This window comes from Hirundo rustica, chromosome 2, assembly GCF_015227805.2.
Source record: "Hirundo rustica isolate bHirRus1 chromosome 2, bHirRus1.pri.v3, whole genome shotgun sequence".
In the NCBI taxonomy this organism is placed as follows: domain Eukaryota; kingdom Metazoa; phylum Chordata; class Aves; order Passeriformes; family Hirundinidae; genus Hirundo; species Hirundo rustica.
In genome coordinates, this window is record NC_053451.1 from 22,254,814 (window position 1) to 22,268,303 (window position 13,490).

The 13,490-nt window shown below is 42.1% G+C and overlaps 2 protein-coding genes across 8 annotated transcripts in view; one reads left to right on the forward strand and one right to left on the reverse strand.

Annotated features, from left to right (window-relative positions):
- Positions 1-4,691, reverse strand: part of NME7 (NME/NM23 family member 7) — an 87,821-nt gene extending 83,130 nt beyond the window's left edge. Inside the window, exon 1 of one of the 2 annotated variants that reach the window (XM_040091196.2) lies at positions 4,582-4,691. In XM_040091196.2, coding sequence (XP_039947130.1) covers positions 4,582-4,584 — 3 coding nt within the window. In that variant the 5' untranslated portion in view covers positions 4,585-4,691. Of the gene's footprint in view, positions 1-3,622; positions 3,681-4,581 lie in introns of those variants that run through there. The other variant, XM_040091205.2, reaches the window with a different exon arrangement.
- A 70-nt stretch (positions 4,692-4,761) lies between these two features.
- On the forward strand, positions 4,762-13,000 carry BLZF1 (basic leucine zipper nuclear factor 1). Of its 6 annotated transcripts, XM_040055391.1 has the most exons (9): positions 4,767-4,837; positions 5,120-5,294; positions 5,410-5,467; positions 6,301-6,357; positions 7,691-8,130; positions 8,758-8,957; positions 10,493-10,621; positions 11,215-11,434; positions 11,619-13,000. In XM_040055391.1, exons 4-9 carry the CDS (start codon positions 6,339-6,341, stop codon positions 11,802-11,804), a joined length of 1,194 nt encoding a protein of 397 aa, XP_039911325.1. In that variant the 5' UTR covers positions 4,767-4,837; positions 5,120-5,294; positions 5,410-5,467; positions 6,301-6,338; the 3' UTR covers positions 11,805-13,000. The 6 variants fall into 6 exon arrangements, with proteins under 6 accessions (XP_039911323.1, XP_039911325.1, XP_039911318.1 ...); XM_040055389.1 differs by lacking the exon at positions 5,410-5,467 and having other exon boundaries at positions 4,762-4,837; positions 5,120-5,246; XM_040055388.1 differs by lacking the exon at positions 5,120-5,294 and having other exon boundaries at positions 4,772-4,837.
- The last annotated feature ends 490 nt before the right edge of the window (positions 13,001-13,490 follow it).

Here is a 13,490-nt window from a genome sequence, read left to right on the forward strand (position 1 = left end):
CACCATGCAATAAGTAGTTAGAGGCTACCTGATAGCATTTTGCTTATTTTCTCCTCACACTGCATACAAGCTTTTTTTCCCCTGTGATGAAATGCTGCAAATGTGAGATGGCCATTAAGTACAGAGAGCTGTCTTTGTGGTTGGTTCTGTCTTCCAGACTTTCAACTCACAGGATCAGGCCACCGTACAGCTGAGAAAAATTCAATGTAATCACCAGCTGTCACTCTAGTGAAACTGAGTCTTATTTTAAGACCAAAGAAGCTAAATTTCTCAAGCCTTAGGAAAGTGTCTTTTGTAGAGATAACTGCATCTTTTCCTGGAACAGTTTAAAATGTGCCCCCTCCTCTTTTTCCTTTTTTTTTTTTTTTTTTTAATGACAGCTCTTTTGCAGCGGGAAGTAAGCAATTTGAAAATTAGCAAAAGTCATTTTATAAACATGCACCTGTTAAAGAAAGTCTATTAGCAGGAAAGAGTTTAGTCTGTTTATATGATCAGCTCTGAATGACAGATCTTCATCAAAATTATTCCATTTTACCAGCTCACCCAGTATGGTTGAGATCACCAGGTCCCAAGAGGAACTCCTGTAAACCAACACAGCCCCATGAGCTGTTCTGCCTTTATAAAGTTTTCAGGTGAAAATCTGAACCCTCCATGAAAACCCAGGCCTCACTATTGTCAAGTTCTAGAAATTCCTGATTCACTTCCTAAGACCCATTTCTAAAAAAGGAAATAAGTATTTTCCATGGATGAATCAAAGCAGTTTAGAAAATTTCTCATTTTTCTTCCCTGTCTTGTCTAAACTGATTATTTCCATGTTGATATTCTCCCAGCTGTGGGTTTTACTAATGAACTGATGATAATAATAATTACAGCAAATATGCAACACACAAGTTGTCAAATTTTCTGATTAAGTGTGCTGCACTGCTCATCCCTTGATATATATATAAGATTTTTGTCAAAATTACAAGACTGCAAGCTCTGGCAACCAGGAGAGCAAATTTCATATATAATTTCCCCTAACTCTGCAGAAAGAACTAAGGTAGTTGGACACTTACATTCCACTAACCATGTACACCTACATCCACAAGAACAAAACCAGATGGCATCAATCAGATAGCTCACCTGGCTTCTATGTGCCTTGATTTCTTTATGCACAAGAAGGAAATCATTTGTCCTGTCTTGTTCAAAGAGTCTTTGTAATGTAGCATGCAGCTGTCAGATGGCAGGGGTAACAATAATTGTTTCAAAGGGTAGAAAAAAAGGAAATCCTCTAACTACACCTATGTGCTAAGTTTCCACTGCAATCAAGTTCCACATCTGTGGTGAACAGAGCCCATTGTTCTCTGGGAAATGCTGCACTTCCACATCAGGAACACTTTCAAGTGACAGAGTGCACCAAACTCATGAATCAAAAGAAACTAACTTTGATAAGATCACAGACAAATATATCTCTGTATGTGATTACATGAAAGGTGCCATTACAGAATAACAGAGCATTCCAGCAGCCAAGAGGGTGAGCACACCTTGGGTGGGGAAAAGCAGGTTCTCCTTTGGGAATTTACTGCTCACCCTCCACAGCAGCCAGGTCCGGCACAATTGCAAACCAGAGACCAGAATGCACCGGAACCGGTCGGAAATGCTGCCATGATGACAAGGAAAGCTCTTCTCCACTGATTTGCAGGCTGTAAAGCCAGAGTGCTGTTAGACAAATAACTGCAGGATATTTCAGAACATTTGTCCCTTTACCTCAGCTTCTGCCACCACAGAAATACGCCTGCCCAGTTTTAGACTGCACACAACCACTTCCAGAGCACTGCTTGCACGTGAGTGGAGTACAGGGTATGACACAAATACATTCCAAACTGATTCCACTCAAAGTTATTACCTTTTTCCTTCTGTGGCCATCATATGACTTGTAATAGGTGTTTTTCTGACTAGGTATATGTGTTAAAACTTACTGAAGCTACATGATTAAGTGGAAGCAACATAATATTAAAGGTTGGTCAAGCTTTCTAACCCAAAATTCATTACTTTCAGAATCTAATTAAAATCCTGAGGCTAAAGTCCAGCTTGCAGATCAATGTTAAAATCCACCAGAAGGCATCTTTCGTACTCTGATTTTGCTCCTGAGAAAAGATGTTCCGAACAGATTTAAGACAGGTGAGGTGCACAAAGCCATGGCATCCAGCAGTCAGATAGCTTAGCCCTTTCCCAGTATCCTGTGTCCATACATAACTGAGCAGCACTCCTTCCCAAACATCTATCTTTCCATCATCTTCCAGCTGCCAAATTATTCTTAATGCATTTTAGGAAACTGTCAGGATGAAGGGTACATGAGTGGAAAAATCAGTGGGTTTTTAAGTATAAAAGAAGCAAGCAGGACCCTGTAACACTTGAAAGACCAGAGAAGAAAGGTCCCAGGGACCAGGAGAAGGGTAAGAGAGGCAGGGTTTGGAAAGATAATGGAACGAGTTATTAAGTAGCTGGTTATTGAACATCTAAGACAACAACACAATAATAAAAAGAAAATAATGGGAATTTGTCAAAAACAAATATTTTTCTGGCAGCGAGCAAGGGAGAAGCCACAGTTGTGAAAAACAGGGCTTTTAATCTGATAAGAATTTTAATCTGTCACCCAAGAATCTAACAAGCTGAGTAAGGTATTATGGCCTAAACTAAAGAGCAGTTATGGCTATCACATGAAGATGTAATTAGGAATACTTCCCTTGCCAGCTGGGAGTCAGATGGTGCTCCACAATGATCTGCCATGCACCTGCTTTATTTTGGATTTTTCTTACTACTCTGAAAATGAAACTGAGAAAGCACACTTCCAGAATCTGGGCTGACAACTAAAGGTGTGGGAAAGATTGCAAGTATCCTAGAAGCAGAACTCAGAATGATAATCTGGAAATTCTATAGAAACAAATGCAAAGTATTACAATAAAAATTCAAATACAAGGGGAGAAATTGCCCTGACAATAAAACCACAGGAAATCTGATAGTTACAGTAGGTTGCAGTGAGAGTGCAAAACAGTTCAGGAAGAAAAAAATTGGTAAATTTGACAATATGAAGATCTAAGACACAAGAAACAAATATTTTCCTCTGTTCAGCAGCAGTGGAACACAATGCAGCTGGGAGGAAATCTGCAGGTTTAACACCAAATTTAGAGAAGAACTGCAGGCAGAGTGGAAAGTGGCCAAATTTTAAAACCACAGTTACCAGCAGAAAAATATTAAGAGAACAAAATTTGTTTATTGAAGAAAAATGTGAATTGAGGAAAGGGCAATGTTAAAAATCTTCAAGTACTTCTACAAGTAAAAGACAAAATGGGATATCTTTAACCCACAAAGAACAGAACAAATAATCACTGGTATCATTTCCAGCACAGAATATAACAGGAAAAAACACAGTGACCTATAAAAATCATCATGTAATGGAATTATGTAGCTCCTGTCACTGAAGGCTTTTCAAAAGAAATTAAACAAACATGCCATGAAACATTCTCTTAGAGGCTGCTGTAAGATTCCACACTGCTCTAATGAAGTTGGTGTCACCTCAGAAATAAAGGGAGGTTAGAAACATGTCAAACTCAGTGACAATTAACTAAAATATATGTTTTACCTCAAGTACAACTCACAAAGCAGGACTTCTGCCGACGTGAATAAACTCAGTGGGGGAACTGAAAATTACAGTTTTACTTGGATTAAACAGAACACTTGTAACACCTGTATCTGAAAACAGTGGCATTTCTATTTAAGTGGCAAATGCTGATCTTACGTTCCAAAAGCGAGGTGCAAAACAAGCTGCTGGAGAGGCTGGGGAAAATTTGAGGGGCTGGAGATGGGTATTTAAGGGTGGAGCCACCCACAGGTGCATCTGCCTGGCTACTGCATGCGTCTTGCACATGAGTTTGAGTACAAAATGCAACTCAAAGCTGTTGATTTTTCAATCAGCTCCACGACGTTGGGGTTTGCACACCATCTTGGGCAAAGGGGACTCAGCTGAGTTTAGTTATAACCACAGAATATGCTGTAATGGAAGGGGACCACAAGCACTGTCCAGTCGAACTCCAGGCCTGCACATGGCATCTCAAGAGCGGCACCCTGTGTCTGAGAGCATTGTCCAAACACTTCTTGAACTCTGTCGGGCTCGGTGCTGTGACCACTTCCCTGGGGAGCCTGTTCCAGTGCCCAACCACCCTCTGGGGGAAGAACCTTTCCCCGAGATTAAAATGCAAACTGGGTTTTTTTTTTATTATTGCCCCTGCAGGGACATCCTGTCTTCCGTCCTGCATTACTACACAGTAAATCCAGACAAGAATAAAGACCGCGGCACCTGAAACCTATTCTCTCCTCCAAATGCACCACTGCCTTCCCGCCAGGTCTCCCGAGCCTATTCCCAGCTCAGGGCGGCTGCGGGCTGGCAGCAGCAGCTTCCCAACAGCCGGGCGCCAACGAGCCCTCAAAACACCGCCGGCTGCGCCGCCCGGGCCCTCACAGCCACGGGCCGGGCGGAGCCGGGCGCGTCCCTCCCGCGGCCCTGAGGGGCTCCGCTGTCCCCGGGCCCGCGCCCCCGCTCACCATGGCGACGAAGGCGATGAGGATGATGACGGCGAGGAGGATGACGACGAGGAGGATGACGACGGCGGCGCCGGCGATGCCCGGCCCGCCCCTGCCCCGGCAACCGAAGCGCCGCCCCCGCGCCCGGGCCCGCGATTGGGCGGGAGCGGACACGAGGCGCGCCCCGCCCCGCCCCGCCCCGCCCCGCCCGCCGCCGGACGCGGAAGCCGCGGAGGTGACAACCGTGGGGCTGTCGCGACATCGCTGCTGCGCGCCGGTCTGTCGGGGCCGGGACGGGGGCAGGGGGGCCGGGGCTGGGCGGGCGGTGGCCGCGCGAGGCCCTGGATCCCTGCAGGGCTCGGCGTTCTGAGAGGGGCGGTGGGTAATGATGCAACCAGCGAGGGAGATGGAGGAGGAGGGGGAGGCTGCCCACGCACGTAAGTGGCCAGGATTAGAGCGTGAACTCTGAAGGAGCAGGATCGGCGTGTCTGATGGAGCGGATAAGCCCAAATGCTCCTAATCAGTCTTTCGTTGAGTATTCTTGCCTCTTCCTGTGCAGCTACGCTTTCGTCCTCCTCGTTCTCATGAAGTAAATAGAGATCCTCAATCAAAAGGAACGAACGGCAGTGGTGATTAACACCTAATGCTATGCAAACACACAACTGCAGTTGTAGAAGCAACAGATGGTGAGACATCTCCGTATCTGTAGTTTGAGAAAGCTCAAGGAGGAAAAGGTGTTTCTCTTGTCTTCTGTTCATCACGAAAGATAAATCTGCCTGACACAAAGCAAATCTTTAGTCTGGAAACCCAAAAGTAGCAATGTGCTCACTGCTGCCATTTTCTTTTTAGGGCAGAGAGCTGCTGCAATGGAAGAGAAAAAGCTGTAGTTAAATCTTTTCCGTTAGAGGTACAGTGAAAGGAAGCAAGGGCCCTGGGGATTTTCCTTGATTAATGGGAAGAACACAAGGAAAAAAAGCCAGCCAAACAAGATATACTGATCTCAAACTAATGTATTAGACCCTAGAAAAGAGGGATGAGTGGCTTGTATAATTGAGAGTGGGTGGCCCTGGGGATGAAGGTGGCAGTGGTCAATGCCTTTGGTGGATAAGGGAGAAAATAGCCAGCATGGTGGTTTGGGCCAAACTGGGTCAGCTTTTGTTGTTAGGTTAAACTGACCATGTGCACCCACTCAGGGCACTGACTCCTTTGACTGAGAACTGGCCCAGGTTTCAGCAAGCAGGACTAAAGGAACTGTGCAGCTGTTCAGTTACCATTGTTTCCTCCTCTTAATCTGCTTGAAGCACAATGTGGGATTTCCTTTCCTCATGGTTCTGTGATTATTTTAGGTTATCTTGGCACAGTCATGCAGTTGCACTGTGGGAGCGTTACAGGCTTTTAAAGGGTAAGATGGGGGCTCACTGAAAAAAAGGAGGGAGTCCAGAAAAAAAAATTTGAGGGATGGAAACTAGAATAAGATGTGAACCAATGCAAAATAGTTGAAGTGCAGCTCTTGGTGAAAAAGACACAAGTGCCAGAAGACTCACGGTCTTCTTTTAACTCTATGGATTTTGGTGTAGTTTTTAATCACTGTGTTTTCCCCCTTTGTTTTGGTGTAGATGTTTTCACTGTGCTACTGAACTGGAGTTTAGAGGTTGTACTAGAAAACAGGATAATCCAAGATGAACTGTCACTGTTACCTTGCTAAAGATGTTTTTTTCTCTCTCCTTATTTCTTCCTCAGACTCACCTAGTTAGGAAGGGCTGATTGCTAAAGAGAAAATGACATCTCTAGAAAAAGGTAGGTTGTTCATATGACATTTAAACAGACTGGATTAAAAAGTACTTTAACTGGAATTCTAAACACCAGAGTTACACTGTATACCAGGCTCCTTTCATTTAAACTTACTCCTTTTATGTAGCTATGAGGAACTAGTTCTGTGTCTTCATCATTGCAGTGAAAACCAGAGCTGCCTGGATGGAACAGCAAGTGAATTAAGTTTTTCTGATCCAGGTCGATATTGAAAAATGTTTGTCACTGGTACTGCGATCTGTCTTGTTTGTACACTTGTCTGACAGCCTCCTCTGGTATTTAGAACCTGTTGGTACTGTTTCAGCAAAATTGAAAGTAAGGCAATATAATGGTGTTACTACAGCATTTTTGAAATCCATCAATATTTGGATAGAGGACAAAAACTCACATTACGAGAAAAAAAGCAGCATGTGTAGCCATGTCCTCAGAAACTTTGTATCTCTCACCCATTGTGAGGAAACTGTACTACAATAATAATTCATTCAGCTGAAAACTTAGTGGACTTAAATTAATTTCTGTAAATGGTGTGTATATTGGGGACTATAGAGCAGAATGCAGCATTACTGGGAATGCTGGAGTCTGTAGTTCAGAAATGGAGCAGAACTGGGTTGTTGGCTTTCCTTAAACCTTCACTTGGGCAACTAAAACATGTTAGTACTTAAAAGTCTGCTAAACTTCTTAAGATGTCAGTAGCTGTCTGGGTAGTAGCTGTTTTTCATTTCCTTCTTGCTTTTAAAATTATACTGCTCTAATTCTGCCAGCTCCCAAAACCTGATTTTGTTTTCAGCCTATGAGTAATGTCAAGATTTTTTTTTTTTTCCCACGAGAGCTCTTTTTTTGTGTCTTCATTTAATCTTGTATGAGAGCAGAAAATTAAAATTAATGCCATTCAGATCAATGTTTGTGTCTTGTACTGCTGTTGTTAATGAGCAATGCACATTTGAATTAGGACTTACTTGAGTAAGGGCTTACTGTGAGGGTGGTGAGACACTGGAACAGGTTCCCAGGGAAGTTGTGGATGCACCATCCCTGGAAGTGTTCAGGAACAGGTTGGACCTGAGCAACCTGGTCTAGTGAAAGGTGTCCTTGCCCACAGCAGGCGTGTTGGAACAAGAGGATCCTGAAGGTCCCTTTCAATCCAAACCATTCTCTGATTTTCTGACTTGTGCTTGATAATCACTGCTGCAATGGACTATTTGACACATGCAGTGTACAATTAAAATCTCTAACTTTGAAGTACAGAAATTAAGGGAAGATTTACAATGACACTATAACCAAGTGAAAGGTGGTAAACTTTTCCTCCACAATTTCTATATTTCAGTTGATGATGCCACAGCACCCGTTCGAGGACCTGGAGATGGCATGGAAACAGAGCAACCAGCTGGATCAGTGGAAGTAATCCCTGAAGCCAACACTACAAGCCATCACATCCACCACAGCCCCCATAAAAAACCAGCCTCTTCCCTGAGTCCCGGAGTTCTGCAGCTGGGGAAAGTACATGCAGATAAATCCGTGGAGATTGAAGCTATTCGAATATTAGTCCCCAAAGCAGCCATCACCCATGTTGTTCCAAGTAAAAATGCAAAGGTAGCTAAATCTGTGGGACATAAAGGAGACACATTGCATCAGTCAGATGGAGCGACAGATCCCAAGAAAGAACAGACAGAGCTGAAAAATGCAATTGAAAAGCTAAAGAATTCAGAAAAGCGGTTGTTACAGGATAAAGAAGGTCTCTCTAATCAGCTGCGTATACAGACAGAGGTAAGAAATTAAAGGTGTTTTCTCTCCCACAGCTGAACTGTTTTGGTTTGTATAAGCACATTTGTGAATGTGACCAAAGAGAATTGCTATGACACTCTAGCCTTGAAACAAATAGGTTCCCTTTTGAACTTATCAGCTAAGATATGGAGTAGAAGTACATCAAAGTATTCCAGTGCTGCTTCTCTGACAACAGATGAAAGAGTCAAAGACTTAGCTGGGAGAAACACACTAGGTAGCTGCAGGGAAATGAATCTTTCATGAGGAAAGACTTTGCTCATTAATCACTAAGTGAAAAATGTTACGCTATAGAAGAGTTGACTATAACTTTCTATTTCATGCACTTGTGGATGTCTTGTCTAATTTTTTGTTATCTTACTGATTCAGGAGTTGAATACTACTGAAACTTTGTTTCCTGCAGCAGGCTTTCATTCTTCCTCTTTGACTGTTAGAATTTAAACAAGAGTGTGTTGGACATGCGTTAGGCTCAAATGCTTATGCTTGCCTGGATACGTCCCATTCTGGAAAGAGAAAGACAATTTACTGTTTGCAATTTGCCATAAAGTTGCGCTGCGTTCCCGGGAGCATTTATTCTCTATTGATAGTTACAAGAGTCTGGTCGAATTCCAGGTCAATCGGGAGTTGAAGAAATTACTTGTTGCCTCTGTTGGGGACGATCTGCAGTATCACTTTGAACGGATGGCTCGTGAGAAGAATCAGCTCATCCTAGAAAACGAAGTCCTGGGCCGGAATATGGCTCAGTTGTCTGAACAGCTGGAGCGGATGTCTATACAATGTGACGTGTGGAGGAGCAAATTCCTAGCAAGCAGGTATTCCCTCTCATGGAGCTGTCCTAACAGCATTCTCCTTCAGTCTTTTATCACATACACTCACTGCAGTGTGCTAACATATGCAGAGGACAGCCACAATAGCCATACTGGCACCTACTATGAAATATGAGAATACAGAAGAGGTATAAAGAAAGAAAGCTTCTTGTAAATCTGAATAGTCCTGCTTTTCAGAGGTAATACAGTGAGTCCTAAACCTCCTAAAATCTCAGCTACAGTTCTTGTCAAGAAAGCAAGAGAAGCTGTTAATTTTGATAAACCCACATGCACTTTAGGGTTTAAAAGTGTCTTCTAGGCCAGCTGACTTTTCTTTAAGGTAATTAGTTGATTTTCATCCCCAAACTCCCCAGTATGATACAGTCATCAATCTGAGAAGAAGCTGATGTGTTTTAAGAGGTCTGCTTATAGTGAGTCAGGGATCTACTATAGAAGAAAGAGTAGGGGGACCTCTTTATCAAACACTGGTTGTGTTACTGCTCAGAACCCTGCTGTCAATTCTTTAACCATAAAAGCAGGTCTGAAAGTCAAAATCTCATTTGACAATGACTTTAAACATGCTAAGTTTAGTTGTCTTACCAGATCTGTAAACAGTGTTCTAGGATCTTTAATTTTCTACTATACTCGGATATAACTAATGCATCTCACAAAAGACCTTACTGCTTGAAGGAAATGGCAGTAGAACACTCTCCCCTCCCTTTAATTTGCTGTTCCTAAGAAGTTTCAGCATAAGGGGTGAATGGTAGCTTGTGTAACATATGAGGTGCAATGGTACTTATAAGTCCTAGCTGAGCAGGAGTTACTATGAAAACTTGGGCGTTTTCTTACATTATGAGGAGTTCTGAGATCAGGGCCCTGAGTCTCAGCAGTGTGCTTAAAGTAACACTCTTCAATATTGTAACCTTCTGGTTCACTTTTATCTGGTATTTCTAAGTGGTGGTTGTTTAAATGTCATTCTGGTTTTTGCATTTGGAATATCACAGGCATTTGAAGTGCCTTCTGGAGGGGTCAGTACCCAGCCTCATGGCATAGAAAAATGTCACAACAGCCGTCTCCTTTGTAGCTCTTAAACACTCATATCTGGCATTGCGTGATTGCGCCTGAGAAGGGCAAAGAGGTAAATTAATGCAGTCTATAGCCATAGCTTCCATTTTTAGAGATGAGTGAACACAGCATACTTGTACTCATGAGAATTGTTAGTAGAAGAAAAATGTATTTAGCATTTTCTTTCTTTCTGTCAACCACGTACACTTTCCCACGGTATTTTGAAGTGTTTGTTACTAGATTTGTACTAAGTGACCTAAGATTGTTTAAATTCAGTCAAAACATAATCTTGCACTGTGTTGGCTCTAGTTGAACAGAAATTATTCTTTATTAGGTTGATACAGGCTTTGCATAGGGGAGGGGACAGAGAACAGCAACTTCATACTCAGGTTGAGCAGATAAATGATGGTCTGTAGTAGAAAACAATGACTTTAAAACTGTTTACTTGCACTACTGACTGAAGATTTCCTTTCCAGGGTGATGGCTGATGAGCTGACCAATACCAGAGCAATTCTTCAGCGCCAAACCAGGGATGCACAAAGTGCAATCCAGGACTTGCTGAATGAACGCGATCAGTTCCGTCAAGAGATGATTGATACACACAAGTATGATTTTGCTAATCCTCTATGCAAACTTCATTTTTGTCAGTTTATTTTCGGCTACAGGAGAATCGAATATCTTTCTCCTCTCCCAGTGATACTCAACAAAAATCAGTTGTGCTGATGTATAGGTACAGTCACTCTTCAGCCTTAGAGCTGAAAGAGCAAAATAGAATACTTTCTTCATTCCCTAGAGGTCTGAGGTCTTAAGGGTAATAAACTGTGGAACTGACATCCCTCACATCCTTGGGCTTTCTCTCTTTAATCACTTATTGTCTTGACTTCAAGTCTTCTCTGTTTCCTTCCAAAATATCAAAGAAGAGATTCTTCTACCTACATGGACTTTACAGTGCTTATTCTGCCAGATGCCAAATAAGTGTTCCCAGTATTCATGTCCTGTGTTGGTGAGGCCTTGCCTTGGAGAATAGCCCATTTGTCTCCTTGTTCTTAAACACTTTTTTTTGTCCATTTCTTTGGTTTAAGATTTAGCTTATGCAGTAAACCTTGGGAAGAGACGATTCCTCTGAAGAGTGCTGGGTGCTGATTATACAGTATAGAATACAAACCCCACTAATAGTGCTTCTTTCCTTTCTGCACAGGCTGCTGGAGGAGCTCATGGTCTCTCTTCAGTGGGGGAGACAACAGACATACTATCCTAGTGCCCAGCCTTACACTACAACAGAGCTAGCAGCTGTGAACTGTAAGCTAGCCAAAGCTGTAAGCTCACATCTTCTAGGAAATGTTGGCACTAACAGTCCAAAGAAAACTTCAGCAGCTGTGGAGTTTTGCAATACGCCTGCTGAGAAAATGGCTGAAATGGTAAGAACTCTTGATACATGTTAATCTTTATATTAAGGTTCTGGGTAAACAGGTATTTCATTTTCAACTTGGAAAAAAGATGAAAAATGGCTTTTGAGTAGAAATCCTTCCTAGTTCTTAGAGAAGGAAAAAGCCCATAAAACTGTATAAAAATTTTTTTCAGTGTCAATTTTTCCATCCTTAGATGCTACATGTACTGGATCCAGCTGCACATCCAGAAACAACAACAGAAGTTTCTTTTTCTGAGACTTCTCCATCTTCTTTCCTTTCCACAAAGAAAAGTATTGGAAGATTTCACCCATATACAAGATATGAAGATGTTACCTTCAATTGTTGCAATCACTGCCAAGGAGAGCTAATAGCTCTTTAAGAGCCCAGCCAAGCTGCACATGCACTCCTTCTGAAGAACTACACTCGTTGATGTTCAGCAGGCTGCTCTTTGTCTTTTTACCATATTGGGTGGGTTTGGCATTGGAAAGTACGAAGTTTCTGCTCCTCTACCTCTTAAAGTTAGGGATTGACAGGATTTCAGTAGTCACTGGGATACTTCTACTACTTCTCAATGGGGAAAGCTACTTATTTTCCTATACAAAGGCAAGTAAAAAACATTATGCTGATCCTATTTCTAGAGCATAGAGATGCTCTTGACTATTTAACATTTATAGTCCTATTAGCAAATCATAATGAATTTCCATTTAGAGGGAGACAGAAGTATAACCCTACCAAAGCAAATGAAGTGCTGATCAGTTATGTCTGAATTTAAAAATAATGGTAAATGGTCAGTTACATGTTGGGGCTTTTTGTTAAATTTTAGCCAAGGTGATGAACTGCCCTCAAGTCTATGTTGTACCTTTTAAATTTAGTTACAAAAAGGAGTATGTGCAATGATTCTTCATAGCTGTAAGTTCTGAAAGCAGGAGTATGTGCAATGTCAGCCCTCCTCTCGAGAAGGAGATGAAGCTTGAATGAACTCTAGCTATAATATATAAGTAGTAACTGCTTTCAAGTGGATTCTAGAAAACTTTGTGGGGTGAGATTATTCTCGTGTTTCCATTGAGCTTTTCCATTGTTTCAGCTTCTAGAGTGAAGCTGCTGCATAGCTGATCCTCAGCAAAGGCAGACTGGCATACTTCCTTTAGTACACAACATTGAATCCTGGCCTGGCATTAGGACTCAGTCCTTGCCCAAGGTCTTCCTGGGTATTATGGGAAGATGAAGATAAGCACTAAGTTTGCACAGGTACTGTTAAAAGTATTTTTTTACTTGTATGGTTTTATAATCTTGAGGTAGATTTGAAGTTCTTGACATAGGTTTGAAGAGAACTTTTAGGAGACAATCTGCTAAATCCAAAGAAGCCTATTTAAGTTTCTTAGCTTGACCCTCAAATTTACCATATGAAGCTGTCTAGTTTAGGGAAAACATTTCTGAAATGGTTGTTTTTACCCAATTTTCCTTTGAATCTCATACACATTATCAGAATATATAAGTTCTAAGTTCTTGCTGTTACTGCCTCTGCTTTGGTTTACATGAAGAAAGCTACAATAAACTTCCTTTGCTTGCTTTGAAGTTGCAGTTTTGGATTTAATGAAGTCACATTTCTGACCCTGTTTGCTCTGCAGCATAAACAGAACTGTATGACAGTGAACTGTAGAACCCTTCACTCTGCTGGTGTGAGGCAATGAACAGAGAACAGAAAACTCCTTTGTAGTTTTCTGCAACTGGGGAGAGGTGTGTGTGAACCTTTGCTAACATTCTCCCTGGATTTGCTCACGAGGCACAGGAAGCTCTTCTTGCCTTTGGTGTCAGGGGAAGGTACTGGGAGGAGGAAGGCACCTGTTACTTATGTGTCCCATTAGTGTGTGAAATTTTCATTCTGTGTCCATGCTCGGTGTCTATGCTGGCAAAAGCTGCAACAGAGCAGGCTCCAGTCCAACACCAGTGCTCTCAATATGCCTGTGACTAGCTCCAAAAATAACCGAGAAAAATACTACCAGCAAATCTGCTTTGCATCTACTGCACTTCTGTCTGTTGCAGTACTCCCAGAAAACACTGTGAA